Source organism: Lissotriton helveticus, chromosome 10 (assembly GCF_964261635.1).
Source record: "Lissotriton helveticus chromosome 10, aLisHel1.1, whole genome shotgun sequence".
Lineage (NCBI taxonomy): Eukaryota > Metazoa > Chordata > Amphibia > Caudata > Salamandridae > Lissotriton > Lissotriton helveticus.
In genome coordinates this window covers 866,567,891-866,591,477 of record NC_136071.1, presented here as the reverse complement: position 1 = coordinate 866,591,477, position 23,587 = coordinate 866,567,891, and the positions used below count along the sequence as shown (strand labels likewise).

Genomic DNA, 23,587 nt, shown 5'->3' with positions numbered 1-23,587 from the left:
TGTTCATTTGTACATCCACGCAATAGTGCTTAGTGAACGTGTGCACTGAAGCCCATGTTGCCGCCAGGCATATGTCCTGAATTGGTGTGTTGGCCAGAAAGGCAATTGTTGCTCCTTTCTTCCTGGTGGAGTGGGCCTGTGCCCCTCCTGTTAGCTCCTGGCCGGCTTGTTTGTGGCAGAATTGTATTGTCTGTGCGATCCATCGAGCTATGGTGTTTTTAGTAACTAGTTTGCCCATGTAACTGTTTGCGAAGGATACGAAGAACTGTTTTGTTTTCCTGTGTTCCTTCGTCCTTTCAATGTAGTGCATCACAGCCCTTCTTGCGTCTAGGGTGTGGAGCTACCTCTCAGCGCTTGTAGTGGGGTTTTGGAAGAAGCTAGGGATTTGAATACTCTGATTCATGTGGAACCTCCACACCACCTTTGGCATGAAGTGTGGGTCTGTTCTCATCACAACCCTGTCACTGTGTATCTGGATGTAGGGTTCCTGCAGTGTGAGTGCCTGCAGTTCGCTCACCCTTCGTAGCGAGGTGATTGCTACCAGAAAGGCCGTCTTCATCGTTAGCATTTGCAGTGATGCTTTGTGGATGGGTTCGGAAAGGTGCTTTCATGAGCTCCGTCAGTACCACATTTAGGTTCCAGGCCGGTGGCTGCATTCTCTTTGGTGGCGCTATTCTTTTAGCCCCCTCCAAGAATCTTTTTATGACTTGGGATGTAAAGAAGCTTCTCCCCGTTTCTCCTCTTGTGTATGCCACAATCGCTGCCAGGTGCACCCTCAGCTAGGATGAGCTTAGCTTAGCATTAATTAGGTGCGGGAGATACCTTAGCACCGTAGATTCCCTTGTCAGTTTTCTATGGAGTTTTTTCTTGCAACACCATTGAGTGAATCTTTTCCATTTCTCCCCATAGCACTTGCGTGTGCTGGGCCTTCTTGCCTCTCGCAGCACCCGCAGGGTGCTCTCTGGTAGTTTTAGGTGCGCGAACTCTAAGTCCTCAGGAGCCAGGCTGAGAGGTTGAGGCTCTCCGGCTCTGGGTGTAGAACTTCTCCGTTTTCCATGGAGAGGTCTCTTCTTTTTGAGAATTTGTGTGGGGGGCCCTGCGCCATCTCCATTATCTGAGAGTACCAGGTCTGTCTGGCCCATTGTGGTACCACCAGGATGAGAGTCATGTTGCTCGTCATGCATTTGTTGAGAACCCTGGGGTTCAGTGGTATCGGGGGAAAAGCGTAGGCAAATGTTTTTGACCAGCTTATCCATAGGGCATTCCCCTGTGATAGTGCCTCTGGTTGCCTGGATGCAAAGTATTGGCATTTTGCATTCCGGCGTGTTGCAAACAGGTCTATTGTTGGTGTGCCCCATCTCCTGAATAGTCTCTCTGTTTCCTGAATATTGAGTTCCCACTCGTGGGACGCTGAATTCTGCCTGCTGAGCCAATCCGCTTCTACATTGTCCTTCCCTGGCAGGTGTATGGCTAGCTGGTCTATTTTTAGTGGTATAGCCCATTTCCAGATTTCCTGTGCCAAGCTTGACAGAGGGAATGATTGAGTTCCCCCCTGTTTGTTTATGTAAAACATCGTTGTGGTGTTGTCGGTTTGTATTAGCACCTTCTGGTTGTACAGGTGTTTCTGAAAAGCCTTGAGGGCTAGCAACACTGTTTTCAATTCCAGGTAATTGATGTGTCTGACTGCATCTGTAGGGCTCCACAGACCCCTCACTTTGAGCCTGTTCATGTGTGTGCCCCATCCCTTCTGGGATGCGTCTGTGGTGATGGTCACTGTTGGGTCCGGTGGTGTTAGAGGTTTCCCTATTGTTATTCTTTCCTTGGTCCACCACCTTATTTCTTCCTGCACCCTGTGCGTTACAACCACTAGATCCTCCCAACTTCCTGTAGCTTGTGACCATTGCTGTTGCAGCCACTCTTGGGGTGGTCTCATTTGTAGACGTACATTGGGGACCAGGTGTATGCATGACGCCATCATCCCCAAGATCTTGCTCACAGTCAGAGCTCGCCCCTTCTGGTAGTGACGTTTCTCCCTCAGTAGGCTGAGTGTTCTCTTTTCGCTGGCTAACACCCTGCATTGGACGGTGTCGATCTGAGCTCCCAGGAAGATTTTCACTTGCTCTGGCTCCATCGAGCATTTTCCCCAGTGTATGGAGAATCCCAGGCTTGCTAGCGTTCTTGTCACCTGTTCTGCATGATCTTTGCATGTCCTGTAAGAGCTTGCCTTTACAAGCCAGTCGTCGAGGTAGGGGTACGCGTGTAGCCCCTTCCTTCTTAGATGGTCGGCCACTGCCGCGAGGCATTTGGTGAACACCCTTGGTGCGGACTTTAGGCCGAACGCCAGGGTCGTGAATTGGTAGTGATCCTTGTTCACTGTGAATCTTAGCATGTGCTTGTGCTGCCTGTTCATGGGGATGTGCAGGTACGCATCTTCGAGGTCTATGGTGGACAAGAAGTCCCCAGCCTTTATCTGTGGGATGACCTCTTGTAGGGACGTCATTTTGAATTTCTGAGTTTTTACGTATTTGTTTAGGAACCGTAGGTCCAGGATGGGTCTTAGACTTTCGTCCACTTTTGGCACCAGGAAGTAGTTTGAGTACACTCCCTTGTTCCGTTCTTTGAATGGAACCCGTTCGATGGCCGCTTTGAGGAGGAGTTCTTGAGCTTCCTCTTGCAGTAATCGCAGCTCTCTTCCAGAGTGCTCTCTTTTCTTTGGCTTTCTGTTTGGTGGTCTCTTTTCCAACTCTATGCAGTCTCCGAACTGCATAATGTTGAGTATCCACTTGTCTGTTATTTTTCTCCACTCCTGGAGAAAAAATCTCAATCTTCCTCCTACTGGCGTCACATGTTCCTTTGTGTCTTGTCCGTGTAGCCCTCTCCTCTTTGTTTTCTCGTGTTCCTCCCCCGGAGGGTTCGAGTGGGAGAGCACCTTTTCCCGTGTGAAGTCACTTAGAGGGGGGTTGTTCACCGCCTCTCCTTCTCTGGCCCTGTCCATTTCCTCTTGATCGAAAGGACTGGCCCCTACTCTGGTAGTTCCAGCTTTGCCTCTGCTGGCCCTGGTGACCTTGGTTGTCACTCTGTTGCCCCTGGTGGAAACTCTGGTGTGAATCTCCTCGCTGACTTCCACCTCTGCCGTTCGGCCTCCGTGCAGGAGTGCCTCTCCTCATCCCCCTGAATTGCAGGGCCCCCATGGACCTTGCTGTCTCATTGTCCTTCTTCAGTTGGTTGAGCTTCTCATCAACTGGGGCTCCGAACAGTGTTTCACCGTTGAAGGGTGTGTTCAGGATGTTGTTCTGAACCTCAGCCTTGAAGCCCGAGATCCTGAGCCAGGCTTGCCTTCTCTCTGTGATGCCGATAGCCATCAGTCTGCTGGATGTTTCTGCCCCATCCAAGGCTGTCTTCAGGCACGAGTTAGCGATGCTTTTCCCCTCTTCCACAAGGTGTGATGCCCTCTCACGGTATTGTTCCGGGAGGTGTTTGAGCAATTGGCCCATCTCATCCCAATGCTGGTATTGATGTCTATTCAGGAGGGCGTTGGAGTTCGCCATCCGCCAGTGCGTTGCGGCGTTCCTCTCTATTTTCCTGTCAGTTAGATCTATCCTCCTGCTTTCCTTGTCAGGTGGAGGTCCAGATGTTGTTGGGACGTTTGCCCTTTTTCTGGCCGTTGCAGCGATTATTGAATCTGCTGTGACGGATCCCTTGATGTAAGCTGGGTCTTGGGAGGAGAATTTGTATTTCTTCTCCGTCCTCGGTGTTACTGATCTGCATGTAGCCGGGTCCTTGAAGGCTTCCTTCCCCTGGTCTGTGATACTCTTTAGCATGGGCAAGAACTGGCTTCTTGTCTGTATGGGGAGCAATGTCTCGAGCAGGAAATCTGCTTTTGGCTTCTCCTCTTCCAGCTTAACTCCATAAGCTGCTGCCGCATTCCTGACCACCTTAATCTATGCCCCAATGTCATCCGGTGGCGAAGGCCTCGAGGGGTATGTTTCCACAGCCTCCTCCGGGTTTTCGGCCTCGATGTCCTGCCATTCCTGGTCTTGGGCCGTCGAGGAACCTGAGCCGTAGCTTGACTGCTGCTCCCCGTAATCCCCTTCTGTGTAGTAGAGGTCTTCTTCCTCTTCGTGCTCCGAGGGATCTGGAGTTTTCGGTGTCTCTTCGACGTCGAACTCCTCGAGCTCCTGCACCTCAGCGATGGCCGGTGCCGGCTTCGAGGGGATCCTGTAACTTCTCATCTTTTCATCGAAGTCCTTCTTTCTCTGAAGGATGTTCTCCATTTCGGCCTCGAGCCTTGCTTCGATGACCTTTGCTTTTCGCTGGTCTTCGGCCTCCGGGAGTACTTCTCGAAGGATCCGCTGGGCTCTTTTTCGGAGGATGCAGCTTCGGTCGTCGAAGTTTTCGGCGCCGGTGCTCCTTTCGAGGCTCTGGGCTCTGACTTTCGAGAGTCTGCCTCTGGCTTTCGAGACCCTATGGGTGTTTTCTGGGTCGTAGACTCTCCTACCTTGTCAGGCGTTTTCTTATCGGTCTCTGCGACCGTGAAGTCATCTGGACCTTCGGCGATGTTGTCCTCGTCGTCGGAGAGGCCCAGTTCATAAAGCGTCGGGGCCTGGCCCGTGCCCTGCATCGTGTGGTGAGCTGTCCTCTGTCTCTCTCGAACTCGGAGTGTCTTCGGCTTGAAGACGGAGCAGGCGTTGCAGTCTCTGCTCCCGTGGTCGATTGGCAGGCAGAGGTTGCAGACCGGGTGCTGGCCCTTCTGCGCGAACTTGTGGTGGCAGTTTTTGCAGAATTTAAAGGGTGTCTTGTACATCCTTGCGCTCAGGGGGCCCCCTGTGTGCGCATTCCTCCAAGGACGTCGAAGATGTCGAAGTTCTTTCCTTTCTTCGTCGTCTCTTCTCTGATGGTCCCCTTCTCCCGATCTTCTCAGGTCTTTACCGTTGAAGAGTTGCTGTATTTCCTCCTTTTCTCCTCCAAAACTTCTGGAGCTTCACGCGACGATCCAGACCCAACGGCGGAAAAAAGAATCTGAAGATGGCGCCCAAGGGTGGTAGCTTCCGCCGGAGGCACGCCGACGTCACCGAAGGTACACCAAATGGTGGGACGTCGACGCCCACCTGGGCTACGACCAAAAAAAAAAAAAAAAAAAAAAAAGACTACGATTCCGGACCCAACCACCAGATTGCGGAATATGCACAGCATAGTGAATCCTGAAAGATTCACGCTGCAAAATGCATAGTTCTAAATGTCAATGAGTGTCTGGACTTTGACAGACGTCGTATGTCTCTTGGCAGAGAGCCAGAGGCCGCTTGTGCCGGTGTCGACTTGCAATGCAGCAGAGTGGTTCTCATGGTCAACATTGCGACTGTGGATGTAGCGACGTTGAGTGTTGTGATGGCGAATGTCCCCCGGTGGAGCTGCTAGACAGCTATTGAGGAGATTGGCCCTGGTTTTACCCTCAACCGTTACCTACCCAGCAGGACATTGGGCACACTTCTTCCTCGTCTCCCTGCTAGGACTTTCCTCCTCTCTCTCCTACGAATTCTCACAACATTGTTTTTGTGTACTGTACCTTACTATGCTCTTGTAACTGATGCAATTTTGAATGCAACAATCCTAAATGTAAAGCGATCTGATATCCTCTAGGGTCAAGTTCGCGCCATATAAACCTTTATATAAATAAATAAATCTTGATGGCCATGTTCCAGAGAGCATGTATACGATGGGCCAGCAGGCAACTGGCATTGACTGACCTCAATGCTAGGCTGGTCAAAGAGAACAAACATTTCCCAATCACCTCAATCTTTCTTTACTTCCTTTCAATAGGGGCGTGAGGAACGAATTAGAATTCACCCTGCTGGTGGATGTTTGGACTACAAAACCATCTGCATTAGGAGTAAATCAAGGTCTGCAGGCACCGGTCTATGGTTTCTGGCTACATGCCTGCTCACTAGTGGCCAAGAGCAATGCTTAGATCAAGTGCCCATAATGGTGTCAGTTAGTGCTTCACTGAGAGACATTTAGGGCTCCGAAGCAGATGGCACAGGCTGAAGAACTTGAGTAGGCACATTTAATTTAAACTCAATAGAAGGAAGCTATAAATCAGGACCTCAGCAGCACACCTGATGACCGCAGCAAAGGAAGCAATCTATTCTACTGGCATTCCAAAATAGTAAATGAACCCTGTATAGTGAATGCAAGAGGCCAGCCGTAGTCTGGAGGTGGGAGTCGACAGCCTGGGGCGAGCCCACCTTTAACAGGCAGTCGTTGAGATAGGGGAAGACTATGTATCTGTAAGAGACCTATATTAGTTATAGATTCCTTACCGCCCCACCCATGCTCCCCGCTCTGCAAACTGACTTCTAGGGATATGGACTCCCTTACAGGGCCCTAGTGTGGCGCACCAGGGGTCAGTGTCTTTCATGGCTCTGCGCATCTGGCGTGAAAAGTCGTGTCAGAACCGATGTGCAAGGTCAGCGTCTAAGTAGGCACCACAACATCATTCCAGCGACCGCCGCCACCTACCTAACTGTATTACTGAGGTGCAGCTTCAGTCCCTGCGGAATAAAGTCTGGTAAAACCGCTCCTGACTTAGAAAGACTCGTCCATTAAGTAAAAGATTTATGGAGATGCTTGAAATAAATTGGCAATAGGTAGCATTAGGGGAGAAGGTGAAGAGTGACGGTACTTCTTCGCCTTCTTCTTGTGCTTTGACTTACTTGGAGTGCGCAAAGACTTGGGCGAGGTGTGTGGCTCCGCGACCTATCTTGAGACTTTCCGCTCGAGTGAGAACGGGAGCGATGCGGAGCCAACTAACGGGCCACGAAAAGCTTTTGGGACTGCTCCCGCTAAGACTTCATATTCATGGCCAGACAGTCGGAGCACGACTTTGGGTCGTGGTCGAGCTCCAGGCATCAGAGGCACATGAGGTGCGGGTCGGTCATGGACATCAGCTTGTGACAGGACTCGCAAGACTTGAAGCCGGTCTAACAATGGGACATCCCTTGCTCACCAGGGAGTTGAAGACTCAAAAAAAAAAAAAGAACAAAAAAAAAAAGACAGATAAAAGTAAAAAAAAAAAAAGTTTCTTCAAAAAGTGACTAAGTGGCAAGCTCTCTCCAGATCTGCGCTAGGTGGCACGGAAAAAGAAAGAACTGACGTGTGCATGCAAGGGTGGTGTCTAAGTAGGCACTGCGACGTCAGCCGACGGAAGCGGAGTCGACCGACGCCACATACCGACGCGCAGGGGTACTGCTTATGAAATTTTTCCAGATCCAGTCTGACGCCTGGGGGTAATTCTAAGGTAAGGAATCTATAACTAATAGCCTCTTTCAGATATGGTTTAGCAGCTCTGGCTACAGTGCCACTTTCAGGGCTAACACATGATTGACTTGGAGGAATTTCCAGTGGTAATTAACATGAACTACTGTGAAATCCTATGTTTCTGCAGCAAGGAACGTAGTGTAGTTAATCTTCTCATAGTTGCAGCTTGCATCAGAATCAATTCAATATTTCTTTGATAGCTTGGAAGTTAAATGTACTAATGGTGGCTTCCTCAGTGAGACAAACAGTGCAGTGACAAACCAAAGGCCTATTTGCCGCTTTGTGGGATTATCATAGGAGAAGCTCAGCGTGTAATAAAGCAGTCAATTTAGCATCACTTTGCCAAGGGTTATAGAGCATCACAGCAATTCACAGAGACACTGCCTAAATGGCCTGCACTAAGTTTGATGGCGGATATAATTACACCCTGAAAAATGAGACAGTTCATGAGCAAATTATTTTACATAAAGGAGGTACATACTCTAATTTGGTATTTTCCAGCGTCTAGCAGCTGAAAGGAGAGGACCTGGTATGATGCTGAAATTAAAAGTTAGCGTATCTCTTTTGCAAAGAATGGATGGTGTTGACAAAAATATCTCACCAGGACTGACAGTAAATAAAGTTATAGATAATTATATTAGATGTGGATAGTATTAGTTAAAAAAAAAGGAACTAAGTCTGTGGCACAATGGACTAGCTATACAGTCTAAGTCTTATCACTTTCAATACTGGACAAAACTGAGGTGTTGCTGTTGGAGCCAAATAGGACAACTTACCTAAGTGATCAAAAGGCTGGGGAGGATAAGTTGCAATAGAAAAATAGAAGAGAGCCTATGTCAGTTTCTAAATGTTGGTCTCATGGTAGGATTCGGTGAGTTTCATAGGTGCTCAAAATATCTGAAACGCATTACAGATCTTTCAGTGAGCCAAGTTTTGGGAATTTCCTGATAATTTAATGAAGCATGACAATTTATGATTGGAATTTGAAATAAGGACATTGTTTGCACACAATTCTTGTAATGTAAGTGCAAATTAACCTCTATACATACACTAGAATTACAAATCAATTTGTAAATCCTAACAAAGCAAATAAACCTTGTATAAACAGTCACGCCGACTCAATTTCGCCGCATGCATCTTCTCAGTTTTGTAAACAGTAGTGTTGCTAGAGATCTTACCTTTCAAGATACTCTTGGACATTATCATAACCATAAAATTTTGCCAAATGGATAAGCATTCCTGTAGCACACCGGCCATCCCGCTTACGGCAGTAACTGCAATTGCAGATGCCCCGACAAGAAGGGCAGATCCAATCCTGCATGGTGTGAAGGACAAAAAACAGAGGTGTCAATAAAAAGCATCAAGAGCACACTTAAGAAAACTAGCCGAAAGCATACACTGAACCTACAGGATCCAGAAGGGCTGTTCGGACATCTTCTCCATAGCGATTACGAAGACAGGGACCACAAAACTGTCCTCTCACACCACCGCAACCTCCATTACGGCAGACCGTCTTTGTATCAATTGTCTTTTGACGGCACTGATGACATGTGCTTCCCTGCAACAAAAATGTTAGAGTATGAAAAACTGAAGCTGCCCACAATGACAAATAGGATCTCTCCAGTAAAACAGGCTCACGGAATTTGCGGACGGGTGCGAGCTGTAGGTTACAGGTATGAATCCTGGCATGGTGAACTCAGCATTTCATCCCTTACTAAGAAATCCAAATGAGTATCAAATTCCAATTGGGAAGGATAATTATATATAGAAAATGCAATGCACTTTAACTATAAGTGTAATATAAATACATTACAATTATACCAGCCTGTAGTGCAACAAATGTACAGATCAGGGAAAAACACAATGCACACAATGTAAAGCTTCATAGGACAGGTCCATCAAGTTACGCAGCCTTCATTTTCCAGGGCTCAGCAGATATAAAGCAAGGTCAATGGCTGTAGCAGTGTCAACCTTTGTGGTCAGCAACGGTTCTGAAAGCGTATTTCTCCTTCTATATCAATGATGTTACAGCTATTTCTAAATATGCAATTTTGGGTGACAAATGTTTGAATATTAATGATTTTAATAATGAGTATGGTCATAACCAATGAATAATATATTTTGCACGTAATTTTATTTAGATGGGTTTACTAATGTAGTTTTGTTATGCCACATTTTTACAGGGACATTTTATTAACAATGTCCCCCTACGAGCCTTCTCTCCTCACAGTTTTCGCCTAGCACAGGACACTGACGTAATATGGTATTTTCCTTAGAGAGCATGTATTTTGAATTAAACTTTTTTTTTGTGTTCCTATTGTAATGTTCTGAAGGAAAGTTCTGGTGGAAGCTCTGATGCAGGCTTGCTAGGACACCGGTGCATGAGCCTTTGTTTGAAAAGGTTTCGATTGTGTTGAACATCTCCGGACTGCACTATTGCTGTGGAAGACAATTGAATAATTTCTTCCTTAGAAATGGGTTAGTGTTCGAATTATTTGGGAGATGATCATCATTCTGATTTGCACAATGTGTTATAATTATCATACCATGCCTAATTTACAGTTTTGCTTATTACTTATGCTTAAAATAGATTTTAAGAAAACTAGTTTTGGGGGTGAGGGAGCCTTACCTTTTTTCCCCAAGGGATGCGGTCCTTTCCATTTAGGATTTTTGCTGCCTAGTGGAACTTGGAACTAATGTTGACTTCTGACTATGTACACTGTATCTGAGCCTTCAAGACATATATTTTGCATTTCTCTATAATACCCAATACACTTGAACTTTTTATCAATCTAGAAACCAGTTATTGTGTAGTCACAGTCACTACTTTATTACTTTGCTAAGCTCGTTTGAGGACTGATGTAAAGAAGGGTGAGGGCTTTTATCGCAAGAGCAACGGTGCAGGAGCCTAGCTGCCATTGGTAAATTATGGGGTGATCAAAATACCGGAGTATTGTAAAGAATTGGGGGTTGGCTCCCAGAATGTTCACTGTCAAAAGCAGTTCCCAAAAGCGAATCTTTGAATTGCCAACAAGGAATAACCTTTAGTTCCTGCAATGATGCTCATTCCAAACACACCTGCCCTAGTCAATTTGTTTTCAATTTCTATCAAGCATCCAGTCACCAAGACCTCTACATACACAAGTTACAACAATCATTATAATCAATAATAATGCATAATCAACATAACTGCCCTTATAAATGAATTATTGAAACGCGCACGGACATTGAGTAGGTAGTGTATATAACCTTCTTTCAAGGTACACTGGTGGCACGCAAAAGGGGCTTTTTAGAGGAGGGATGAGGGACAGCTGATTAAATAAAGAGAGAGAAAGGAATTCGAGTATACAGTTACCGTAAAGGTAAATATTAAAACAAGGGTGAACAAGTACCCTACACTGTCTCGGGAGACCCACTTAGTGTAACATGGAGGTATTGAGAGAACACTGCTCACAGCAGTACATGTTCCCCTCATAGAAGGAAATCATGTGAGAGCCTAACATTTTCGTGAAAGGCCAAAAGCAGCTGTGTCTCATCTGGATAGGGAAAAACTCTAACTCCAAAGACTCCACAATACTGGCCAAGGGTGACATATAAACATTAGAAAGGCTAAGAGCTGAGCCCTGTGGGACACCTCAATCCAAAGGCTTTGCTGCATTCGTAAAGGGAAGAAGAAAGACCGGAGCATTCATCTGAGCACAAAACGAATGCAGGCAGGCAGGATGAGGGGAGGGGTGAGACCGGTCATTCAAGGGGGTATTTGGCATCAGTCAAAAATGCAGTAAACTGCATCCCAGTGCACTCAGGTGCCATGTTTGATTGTCTCACAAGTCTCAAGTATATACACAGAATAACATGCCTGAATAACATATGGCCATGTCTGAACTGGGGTGGCAGAGTGGGCTAAAGAAAGGTGATGGATTAAAACCAGATCTGTTGACTGGGTGCGAGTGTTTGATTGGTTCAGATGCTCCATCCATCACCACCCCCTTTTGTACCGCTTTGTTCGCCATAAGTTGGCACGGTATGCTCAGACGTGAGTCCCTTGCTCCCTTTGCCACTGGATTCAAGCAAGCCTGGCTGAAATGCCAGAAACCGGTCCTAGGAAGCTTGTTTCCGGTCTAGGGAAGGCATGGCTTGGCAGTTCGGGCTGGACTGTTCCCATGAGGCACAGGGTCAGACTGATTTGCATATGGCCATGTCTGAACTGGGGTGGCAGAGTGGCCTAAAGAACGGTGATGGATTAAACCCAGATCTGTTGACTGGGTGTGAGTGTTTGATTGGTTCAGATGCTCCGTTCACCACCAACCCCTTTTGTACCGCTAATAACATAAGGAAGCATACGCACAGCTTGGAATTTAAAAAAAAGTACTCCCCCACCCAGCATGACGTGATTTCCTTGGCCAATCAAAACACTTAGAACTTTAAACTGATTATCCCATGAGCCACAACAGCTCAATGTTCTATCCAATCATAAGGGGATAAATATATCTCAACTCCTGTGTCCAGTGTGTCCCAATCCGATAGTCAGTATTGGAATCCCATGACCCCACTGCTCGGCCAATGCCGTAGGCATTGCCCAGTCCAGGACAAAGGTGGTATTCCTAGAGTGAGGTATAGCCAGTCATGAAAGAAGAACAGTCCCCGCCAGGGGAGCCTCCGCTCCCAGCGTCGAACCTTCATCTATGCTTATGCCATTTCCTGGTCTCCATAGCCACACTCCTTGCCTGGGGGCACATCTGCCTTTTTATCCAAAGAAAGGTCTGCAGCATGCTGGCGTACTGCCAAATCATTGGTGGTGCCTGGAAAAACAGTGCCACCGCAAGCGCTAGAAAGATCTAAAATATCCCGAAACTCCAAAATGAGAGAGGGAACCAGCACTCAAAGTCAGGGTTTAAAATACTGTTTATTCAATCAGGTCATACAGGGCGCACTAGAACCACAGACAAGAGATATGCTTTTCGGCAGTAACACTGCCTTTTTCAATCTGAGGTGCTCCATGTTGGTTTCTCTTTTTATACTTTTAAATCTAACATAGATGATGCACTATTTTGTAGCAGCAAGATCATAAACATGAACGGACATTGTGAAGGGACAAATTAAAATAAATATGCAAAACCACCAATCTAACTTCACAGTGATGGGACTTTGAGGCATCAAGAGAAAACAGCTTAACCACGGATAGCAGTGTTTATATAGTAACACAATAAGATTGCCAATTATGCTGCTGCTAAACACTGAAGTTAGATTTGATGTTTTTGCCTATTTATTTTAATTTGTTCCACTCTTATTTTGAAGTTTCGGGAGATTTCTTGGATATTTCTAGCACTTGCTGTGGCCCGTTTTCCGGGCACCACCAGTTATTTGGCAGCACGCTAGCATGCCGCAAATATATTATCATCTGGGCCAAATACAACAAACCAACGCGTTTCGGTCTTGCTGAGACCTTGTTCACAGTAACCCCAGCGATGCACTTTGACCAATTAAATATATTGTTGTTCATTGTACGCTTAATGGTCATTTCCCGTCTTACATCGCTTGGCATTCTGGCAGATGTAGTTCCATAAATAAAACTCAAACTAAATGAAAGTGATTAAAGTGATATTGTGAGACAATTAATTTGTTCTAATCAAGCCCTTATCTCAATATTCCACATTATAACTTATTTCCTGTATGATGTTATAATGTCACTGTTAATCCAATTTATCTCATTTACACCTGATAACAGCGATTCATGATAACTCAACATTTCACCAAAATTAGACCCTCTGGTGGGTTAATTGAGGGTTTGGCTAATAATATTCATCAACATCTTACTCTAACCCTCCAGTGGGTACGTCGAAATTAGTTTAGTGATGTCAAAAATCGCTTTTCAATTTATCATTGATTGAGCTTCAAAAATATCCAAATGAGTGTGAACGCATTTCCATACGCTCTTCTGCTGTTAGCTCTCATTCTATATCCAAAAACCTTTGAAATACTTGTCATACTGTACAATCAATCCTATACAGTTGTTTGAACTGGCTTGATAATTAATGTGCAGTGCTTCAGTGATGCGAGTTGAGTTAACAAAATTACATTATATAATTTCGAAGCAAAAACGAGTTCCAGAATTTTTACAAATGTACATATAATTCTACCCTCTGATTCAATCCATGCTGTGTGAAGGTATGCAAATCCAAAATGTTTCAGGATTCTCTTTGTCTCAGTCTCCTTTCCCTGTCTCCGCCTCACTCATGGAAGGTTAGTTTCAATTGTGAAGCATTTTAGTAATTTCCAGTCTCCACCGTGATGTGACGCCATATGTTTTGCTACCGCATTTCTGCGGTCTTTATTAATAGTCGCTCATACATGTTCCAAGATGTTTTTTCAATTCGCCGATGGTGCTTCAGACATATTTGAGAGCGCAATGACATTCAATTACGTACATTACGTATTGACTTTTACATGTGATTAGTTCTTGAATTTTCCAGGTTTTATTATTCGCCAATTTGATTTTCTTTGTATTTTTCGCATTTTGACACACTTTGCAATTGTAGCATTTTACAAAGCCTTTTGTGTTAAGCAACTAAAAATGGCATGGCATGGATGCCAAGATAAGTTCTTCGACATTTCCAGCCCACTCACTAAAATTCTAGAATTGGTCATTCAAGCTAAGGTAGAAAATTCCCAAATGGATCCGGGAGAGATCCTCGAATGGGCCCAAACAGTGTTGTGCCTCCTTGGCAATGCTAACTGCGCCATGTCCTCTGAATGACAGAAATAGTTTCTAATGAGGAATGACCCGAAGCTGGTGGAGTTGGCCTTTATGGAGGCGGGCAATATGATGAATGGATTGGAATTTGGAAACACATTTGTTAAAGATCTAGGGGAGTATGTCACCACATTCTCCACCTTGGACAAGTGAGGTTGATTTATCTAGATTATATTCTTCTCATGGCGCAGAGCAGAGACATGAGGCTTCTTCATCTCTCCTAGGCAGTTCTTCTCCTTAAGGATCTGGGGTTCATCATTTACTCAAAGAAAATAGGTTATGGTTCCTTCTCAGCCTCTAGAATTTCTGGGTTTTCAGGGGGATTATATCAAGGCTTAAATTCAGTTTCTATTGAAGAAACGGCTGTCTATCAAGAAAATGAGAAGAGTGCTTGCCTCTCTGACTAGATCATTAAGGATCTTGGTTCGCCTAGTGGGCCTATTAGCATCCTCCATCCAAGCAATATTTCTGGGTCTCTTTCATTTTTGGGATCTTCAGTGATGGACAATGTTACATCTTCAGGAGAGATTGTCCTATTTGGAGTGAATAGTGTTGTCGGAAGAAGCCAGAATGGAGATGGCCTGGTGGTTGGATCACATTGATGCCTGGAACGGAAAAGTGATCTTTGCGCCGGTTCCAGACGTGATCATAGAATCCAATGCCAGCCGATGGGGTCGGGGAGCCTCATGTGGCTCACTGGAGACGGGGGGCAGGTGGTCCTTGGACAAGCTTCATCGACCTATCAATTGCCTCCAGCTGTTGGCATGGTCCTTTGCAGCTTGCACCCTATCCCAGTGCAAGACTAGTTGTTGCATTCTTCTCAGAATGGACTTGTCGCTACATCAAATGGCTGGGCGGGCCGAGATTCTGTCTTTTGGTGGAAATCCCCAAGGATTTCTGGCATTACTGTCTCCAACATCAAATCTCAGTAATGGCAGAATAAATCCCGGGGCAGTCCAATGTTATTGTTGACTGTAATTTTTGCTTCTTATGCGATTCCTGTGACTGGAGACTCCATCCGCGGGTATTTTCTCGACCTGAATTGTCTTTGAGGTTCTGTGCACGATTGATCTATTTGCATCCTGCCTGAATGGCCATTTCCTGATATTTTATAGCCGGAGGCTAGATCCTCTGGCTGATGCCTCTGATGCCTTTCTCCAGTCCTGAATGGCGGGTTTCTCCTATTCTCAATGATCCAGAGGGTACTCTCACAGCTGATTCGGTGGACGGCGGACTTGGTTTTAGTGACTTTCTGTTGGAAAGCCCAGTCTTGGTTTCTTGTAGCGATGTCACGGTCTTGTGCACCAACAGTGTGGATTCTTCCCTTTCCTGATCTCCAGTCAGAACCCATAGGTCTTCGGCATCCATTGGTATCTCAATGGCTTTTGTCCCTCATGGCGTGGAGAGTTTCAGGCAACGCTGGCAAGTGCCAGGGGTTTTGCAGGACGCTGCGTTTTTTCTTGTCACGGTCTTAGGATCCCTCTACACACAAGCGATATGAGGCAGCTTGGCACCAATGGGTATGTTGGTGTGGTGCACAGAGTGTGGATTCCTTGGGGCGGGAGTCCCTATGATTGTGAATTTCCTATCTGAATTTGCTAGTCCAGGTCTGAAATGAAGGTCTCAAATAAGACAGTTAAAAACTTCGGTTCTGCTATTTCTGCTGGCCATCCCTATTTGAATGGTGGGACTGGTTGAACATCTATTAGAATTCAAGATACTTAGCGGTATTCGGATGGTCCATCTCACTCAACCGACGTATTTGTTGTGGGATGTTGATGCGATTTTGCCTTTTCTCAGATCTTGGCCCGCATACAAGGGTCTTTCCCGTAAATAGTTGTCTGCGTAGCGGACGCTTCTTTTGTGTCTCGTTTCATGTAGAAGTGTTTCTGATTTGAGGGACCTGGATTTAGCAGGAAGAGTATTTACTCTCTCTAGGTTGTTGTTTACTATTTCAAGATGTACAACAACTGCATTGAGATGTATCAGTTATCCTGGTTTTCCTCAATCAGAAAATGTGTGTGGTTAAATGCCTCAAAGCATATGATGAATGTACCCTTGAACCGCAGAGAGATTCCACGGGACAACTTCTAATTTCTTTTCAGAAACTTTTCCACCCAGTCACTTCAGTAACCTTGGCCAGATGGGTTAAATGGTTGTTGGCTGAAGCTATCATTAATACATCCATTTTTGAAGCTCATTCTGTGAGAGGGGCCATGGCCTCTCTAGCTTTATCTACGGGTTCTCGGTTGGATGACATTATGGCTGCGCCTGACTGGTCTACTGATTCTACCTTTAAGGTATTTTATCAGCAGCCTATTGTGGATGTTGCATCGATGGTGGTGGCTCAACTTTAAACTAGCATAATCCAAAGCCTCCAGTCCTGCCACAGAATTAAATTATTTCTAGCTAACGTGTCAAGAATGTTCCATTCTATCAAGGACACAGAGTGGAGGATTACCCCCACCCTAGGACATATGACCATCTTTAAATGGAGATTATTAATTTTTCATGTTCTTGTACATGATAATTTACATGTTTTTTGGTGTTATTGTACCTCATTTGTTACCACCCGTGACCGATTGAAATAGCCTTCTGGGATGGCCATTACTCTCTGTATTTCGTTTCAGGTAGGGCTGTTAAATTGGCTTGAAGCTACCTATCGTATTGCTGGTAGTTGATCAGCTGTATCACTGCATAAGGGGTTTACCCTCACCTGTTGGATTAGATTCATCCTGTGGATTGGACATGTTGGCTTGATTGCAGTTTGTGTTGTACTCGGGTTTTGAGGCCTATGTTGAGGTATGCTAAGAAAGAGGAAGGACTAAGGTCATATCGATATATACATGGGGAGGCATGATCCTTATGATTGGATGAGAAATTGGGCTGTTGGTGCTCATGGGATATGCAGTTTAAAGTTTTCAGTATTTTGATTGGCTTCTGTGAATTTCTCAGTAAAGAAAGAGAAGCATAATGCTCTATGTCCTTAATAGAATTGAAAATTCTTGACGAGTTAGAAAGAACTTTTTTTATTTTGTAACATCATATATTTTTATGTGAAAGGTGTAGGAGTATTTTATTTAGGTCCATGGACTCAAGCTATACAAAATCGCTTGATACTGCAAAGCTAATTGGAAATTCCCTTTAAAATGGTGTTTAACTTCATGACCGGAATTATTTCATGATGCAGTTATTTAATTTGCACTTTATTTTCATGTGTTACTTGGACTACTATATATTTATTTGATGCCTAAATGGTAAAAGAAATACTTTTTTGTTTATGGATTAATAAAACACATGAGCACTTTAATACACTTCCAAAAAAGGTGTCCCTGAATATGACCAAGGAGAATGCGACACAGTAACCAGTGATTACATCTGGAATGATGCAACTCTTGAGTGTTGGTGCCATTTCCTTTGGAGGTATGGAGTGAGTTGATAATACTGAGTGAGCTGGCTCTGGTTTGACCAATGCCTTTCTTTTTCTGGTGAACAGCTGTTATGAGCGGATTTATATATATATGATGATCTAATCTGCTTCGGTGTCCGTTTTTTTGAAGAGAAATCAGGTGTGGATATATATATATATATACACATATATATATATATATATACACATATACATATACATATACATATACATATATACATACACATATATTACCTACTGGCGGTCGCCAGTAGGTATATATAGTTAGGATTTTTTCTCTATGGGTTTTTTGAAAATTCTATGTCTAATAACTTTGGCGTTTGTGGACGGAATTGGCTGAAATTTTCAGGAAAATGGCACATTTTGTTTCTGAGCAGCCCTTGAAAATTTGGGGGGGGTTCGTCAAGGGGGGGCCGAGAAAAAAGGGGGGTCCCAAAACGTGTTTTTAACATTGAGTTTTCCATAGGGCGGTTGGCCTCACTTTTAGCCCGAACGGCTGAATGGATTTGCACGAAACTTGGCAAAATTGTAGGGACTGGTAGCCCGATGTGCCTTTTGTAGGTCTCAATATATGTGCTCCAGTGGATTTTGAGAAATTAACGTTTAAAAAAAGATATATATCTGTAACAGCGGACCGGGCAGCGCTCTGGTTCGCGGACTTTTCGCGCAACGGAGCTTTGTGAAGCGAAGCTGATTGGTTCTCCGGCGTCTGTCAACATTCCAAACAGTCCGTAGCGGCCGCCATCTTGTCTCTCGGTAGGATCGAGAGACAAGAGGAGGTCAAAACAAAGGGGGAAATAACTATAAGGGGGCATAGTAGATCCTCGCTGACCCCCTAGGTTTGATGTGGAGGTTTTAAAAGGGCCCCGCGGGGCAAAAAAAAAAACAAAATAATAATAATCGAACGGCTGAATGGATTTGCACGAAACTTGGCAAAATATTAGGGACTGGTAGCCCGATGTGCCTTTGCTAGGTCTCAATATATGTGCTCCAGTGGATTTTGAGAAATTAACGTTCAAAAAAAGATATATATCTGTAACAGCGCTCCGCTTCGCGTACTTTTCGCGTTACGGAGCTTTGCGAAGCTGATTGGTTCTCCGGCGTCTGTCAACATTCCAAACAGTCCGTAGCGGCCGCCATCTTGTCCCTCGGTAGGATTGAGAGACAAGAGGAGGCCAAAGCGAAGGGGGAAATGACCATAAGGGGGCATAGTAGATCCTTCCTGACCTCTTAGGTTTGATGTACCATTTTGCCAAGTTTGGTGTAATTCCGTTCAGCCATTCAGGCTGTAGACGTATGTAAATGTCCTATGGAAAATTGCATGGGGAAAACACATTTGAAAGTGTTGAAATTTAGAACCAATTAAAATGTTACTTTGGTTTTGTATTTGTGTGTGATGAAAGTTAATTGGTTATGTATATATGTCAAATGAGAGGAAACCACAGCCATTTTGTGATACTACTGTCTGAGGTACATTTGTGAGGAATTTTTGGTGGTGAATTTCTGGTGTTTGATTTACACAGTACTAACACTTCTGCTACTTTTAAAAAGGTGAGTTGTTAATTTGTAAGGGGAACTATGTTGTACACTTGAAGATAATTTGAAAAATGTTTTCTGTTATTTATTTGCAGTCCTTCTGTTATACTAAATACTTGATAAAGTTAGTTTTATATTATGTATTACTAAAAACGATAAATGAAAGTGATTATTTTTTTCTGCAATTTACAGCAAGCAATTTCAAAATAAAATGGCTCACAATGAAGAGACCGTGGCAATTTCTTTTGAATTGTCCAACACATTGATTGAAATTGAGAGCACCAATAATGAAATATTGTCACAAGGAGGACATGACTTGTATGATTCCATTAGATTGATTGAAATGGACAGCACCAAGAATGAAATATTGTCACAAGGAGATGACTTGAATGATTCCACTACATTGATTGAAATTGAGAGCACCAATAATGAAATATTGTCACAAGGAGGAGATGGCTTGTATGATTCCATTAGATTGATTGAAATGGACAGCACCAATAATGAAATATTGTCACAAGGAGGAGATGACTTGAATGATTCCACTACATTGATTGAAATTGAGAGCACCAATAATGAAATATTGTCACGAGGAGATGACTTGAATGATTCCACTACATTGATTGAAATTGACAGCACCAATAATGAAATATTGTCACAAGGAGGAGATGACTTGAATGATTTTTTTGATCAATCTCTTGATGGCGAATTTATCGAGTGTTTGGAGACCATAGAGTTACAAGAATCATCATTGGAGACTTTTAATGAGGACATTGCTGATGAGGACATGTTACTAGTTCTTTCAAATTTAGAAAATTCTGAAGAATAAATTTATATTTAGAATTCAAAAATTGTTTGAGACATTATTCATTTTTATTTTTAATTTATGAGGTTGTAGCGAAGTGATTGTAGTATAAAATGAGACTTATAGTATAGAGTGCAACATTTTTATGTTACATGGTAAGTTTACTCATATTTACTTCCCTTCTGCCACTATATTATCTCCAATGTGTATTTGACATGTCTTCTTCATCTCCGGCCTCCTTTCTCTCACTGTGTGTCTCCGATGCATCTTATCGCTGCTATTTTGTGTAATTACAGAAGAGAGTAAAATAAAATAGTTCGGAACGTGAAAAGGGGGCAAAGTAGAGTACTCCTCACCCCCTAGGCCTTTTTAGGCGGTCCCAAAAGGATCAGTTTCTGCTTTCCTGAGAGATTATGGTATGAGTTCCATATACCACAATAACTTGCATTACAACATGCAAGATATCTATCTCCTATTACCAACTTTTGGAGATATTCGCGCTAAGCGTGAATATCTCCAAAAAGTAACACCTGCCCTGAGCAGTTCTTAGCCATGTTATCCAATGGGAGGTGGATAACATGGCTAAGAGCATTAGCTCGGTAATGCATGAATATCGCTGAGTTTTTAGCGATATTCATGCATTGCGGCCGTTTATTATCGCATTTGCGATAAACCTTGATAATAGTAAGGTTTATCTTCGATAATTTCTGACGATGCTTAGTGGTAAAAAATTGGTTGGTAAGCATCGTTAGCGATAAATATCGCTTAACTTTGGTAATATGCCCCAACGTCTGTTAACGTTCGATTCGAAGGAAATGAGGAAGTGTTGAAAAACATTGTCTGCGCCATCTTGCCTTTTTTGAAATGCCACACTTTTGTCGTGCACGGCAGCCATTTTAGATGTCTTGACCAGACCCACTCTCTGCACGCTGTCGATTCGTAGCATGGCTCCTCACCCACGCAAGCATCTTCCCTAGGCACTGGTCACCACCGCTCTCTGTCTTATGCATGGGCAATAAACCTCCCCCCATCTGCGCTGCTCTTCCCTGAGAATCACACTCTGTGCCCGCCCGACACCTCCCTTTCGCCCTATTCACTACCGCACCCTCTGACACTCCTCTTTCTCTGTGTCCGATTGTCCAGGCTATCAGCTAGCCCTGCAGATGTAGTTTATGGCCCCAGCTGTAAAGAATCACCCCTCTTCAAAGGAGTTATAGTAGATCAAGGCCCACACCCGATGAGATCCGTCACACCACACGTGTTCCTACTATCTGAAAACCAGCCTGTATTGTGATTGGGGAGGGGACCGAGCCTGAAGCGGAAGATTCCAGGAATGACTCTTTGTACATCAAAGTTTTTACAATTATGTGTCACATTAAAAATATATAGCACTCCAACAAAGTAGTAGGAATATAAAACTTTAATAACATATAAATATATACAACAAAACAAAAACAGTAAAAACATTTAAACAACGAAGAGACCGTGGCAATTTCTTTTTAATTATCCAATAGATTTATTGAAATTGACAGGACCAATAATGAAATATTCTTGTCAGTAGCGGTCTGTTGTGCGAATAGTTCCAAGGCAGCAGAACGCGCTGAAATCTAGATGGCACGAAAGTGATGTCTAGTAAGTTGCCGCCCAGCAAAAAACGGCGTGGGGCGCCGCGGGGGTGAGTGAGTCCAGTAGGCACCACAGCTATTCTTACCGGCATTGCAGAATTACTGCTGGGGACAATGCCTGTGCTGTAGCAGGGTCACAGCAGAAACAAAAAGGATTCTGTTGAAGATGTTGTTGGTTTTCAATTTGAAAACAGTTCTGGTGTCAACTGCTATGCTAATGTAGTGGTTAATGTTTTGTTTTCTCTAGAAAATGTAAAAGAGGGGGAGGCAGTCCAAAGTTCCGTTAAAAGGGCAAAGGAAAGGATCGGTGGTTTGAACTATCAGTCAAAAAGGGGAGGGGGTGCAATAATTTTTCCTACCGGGTCACACTGTGCTTTCACCGGAAGTGAGGTCTGCAGGATGCTAGTAATTCAAAGTGAGGCTGGCGCCAGCATGGGAGCGCCGACGTCCCGCGGATACAGTTTCGTCACTCCACGGGCGATCATGGCAGTCATTCCCCATCGGGGGTCGGAGACTCCCGCGGCTCCTCTAGAATCTTCAAGGTCGTGGAGGACTACGGTGGTGGAGTCAACCAGTGACCGGGCCATTTCTTTATGCTGGGCCCGCTCTTGCCAGGTCGACCGCCATTTTGAGAGTTCGGCAGCTACCGGCGATCGCGGGGTCACATGAGCGGACGGGCTCCACCCTGCCGGGCGAGACGTTGCAGCATGGCCACAGTGGAAGAACCGTTTTCCAGGCGCCTGGAGCGCTGAGGGTGCAGCTGGGAAGTCTCCACCTGGGGAGGCGGGAGAGGCCTGTTCGCACCGTCTCTCCCTCCCAGTGCACCCCACGGCGTCTCGCTTGAGATTTGTTATGGCCGGACCAGGCGATGAGGACGAGGGGGGGGGTCGGAGGCATGTGCAAGACATCCCCCCCCAGTGTTGTCGCAGCCATTATAAAAGAAAGAAGTGTCCCGTCCGTCTTCGGGCCGGGCTTCCGGTGGATGTCGGCCGGACGCCCCTGGCTCTGGCCCCATGAACGGGTTTCTTGGTTTATCGGCTGCAGCCGGATCCCGTCGGCCTCGGCCCCCCGACCGTTGGTGGTCGGACCGGAAGAGCATGTGGCGGGACTACCTGCAACTCTCAAGGGCCGCCGCGGCCGGACTGGGAGAGAGAGGGGAGGGTCGAGGAGACATTCCCCCCCCCCCTGCAACTGTTCATCGTTGTAAAGGCAATCCCCTGGCCGGGTCCCGCTGGCCTCGGCCTCTCCTTCGGCTACACCCTACGTTAGGATCTCCTGGCCGAGGCGTGGCAGCAGGACCTGCCTTATATGGGCTGCTCCCGGCTGGGCGTAGCCGGAACCCTGCCCCACCTTGGAAGTTTCCAGAGTGGGGGTGGATGTTCTACTGACTTGCATTTTCCCTAGTCTATCGATTTTTTTGGCGTGGCAGGCGGTGGGACAGCGAGGGGTGATTTGGTTTCTCTTACTGTTTTTCTGGTCTCTCACCACTGGCATATTTTAACGTTTTCTTGTTTCTAGGACATTAATAGGTTTTATCATTACGTTATGTTATCGTTTCTTTGTTCGTTGTTTAATAAAAGTTCATGTTCATCAGTGGCCTACTGATTTTCGTTTTCCTATTTTTTTCCTTTCCAGGTTGTTTCATGGTAAAGTTTCTGTTAACAGGATACAGTGATCACTTCGTTATTATTGCATATGTCCTTTTCACTAGGGGTGCTCTCTGGTCGGGCCAGATGACGTATCTCTAGTAAATGGTCCGGGTGAAAAAGGTGCATCAATCAGTGGGGAGTAGATAGGCATGACAGATTACAACGGGGGAGAACGGTCCGCATTACGTACCCTTTCACTACTTGCAAAGATTTTCCTACGTTTATTTGCAAACAGGGAATACCTCCAAAAAGAACTAATTCCCAAACAGTCAATGTTCGGACAATCAATCAATCAATGAGGAATGAAATAGGTACGACGTGTTAAAGTATGCGTTACCTTCCCTTCACTATCTGCAAAGGGAGATAGAATATTCCTATTCTTCCTCGTTTGCAGGTAGAGAAGATCCTTAAGAGAATTAACTTCGAACAATTCAATGCTCGATTGAAACAATCAACAAGGGGTACTGTGAACACAAA

At 44.9% G+C, this 23,587-nt stretch overlaps 1 protein-coding gene across 2 annotated transcripts in view; it reads right to left on the bottom strand.

Annotated features, from left to right (window-relative positions):
- CDCA7L (cell division cycle associated 7 like) overlaps positions 1-23,587 on the bottom strand; it is a 139,671-nt gene that overhangs the window by 17,444 nt on the left and 98,640 nt on the right. For both annotated transcript variants that reach the window (XM_078663511.1, XM_078663512.1), the window contains exons 7-8: positions 8,723-8,872; positions 8,493-8,629 (exon numbers count right to left, since the gene is read on the bottom strand). In XM_078663511.1, the coding sequence (XP_078519637.1) occupies positions 8,493-8,629; positions 8,723-8,872 (287 nt within the window). The remainder of the gene's footprint in view (positions 1-8,492; positions 8,630-8,722; positions 8,873-23,587) is intronic.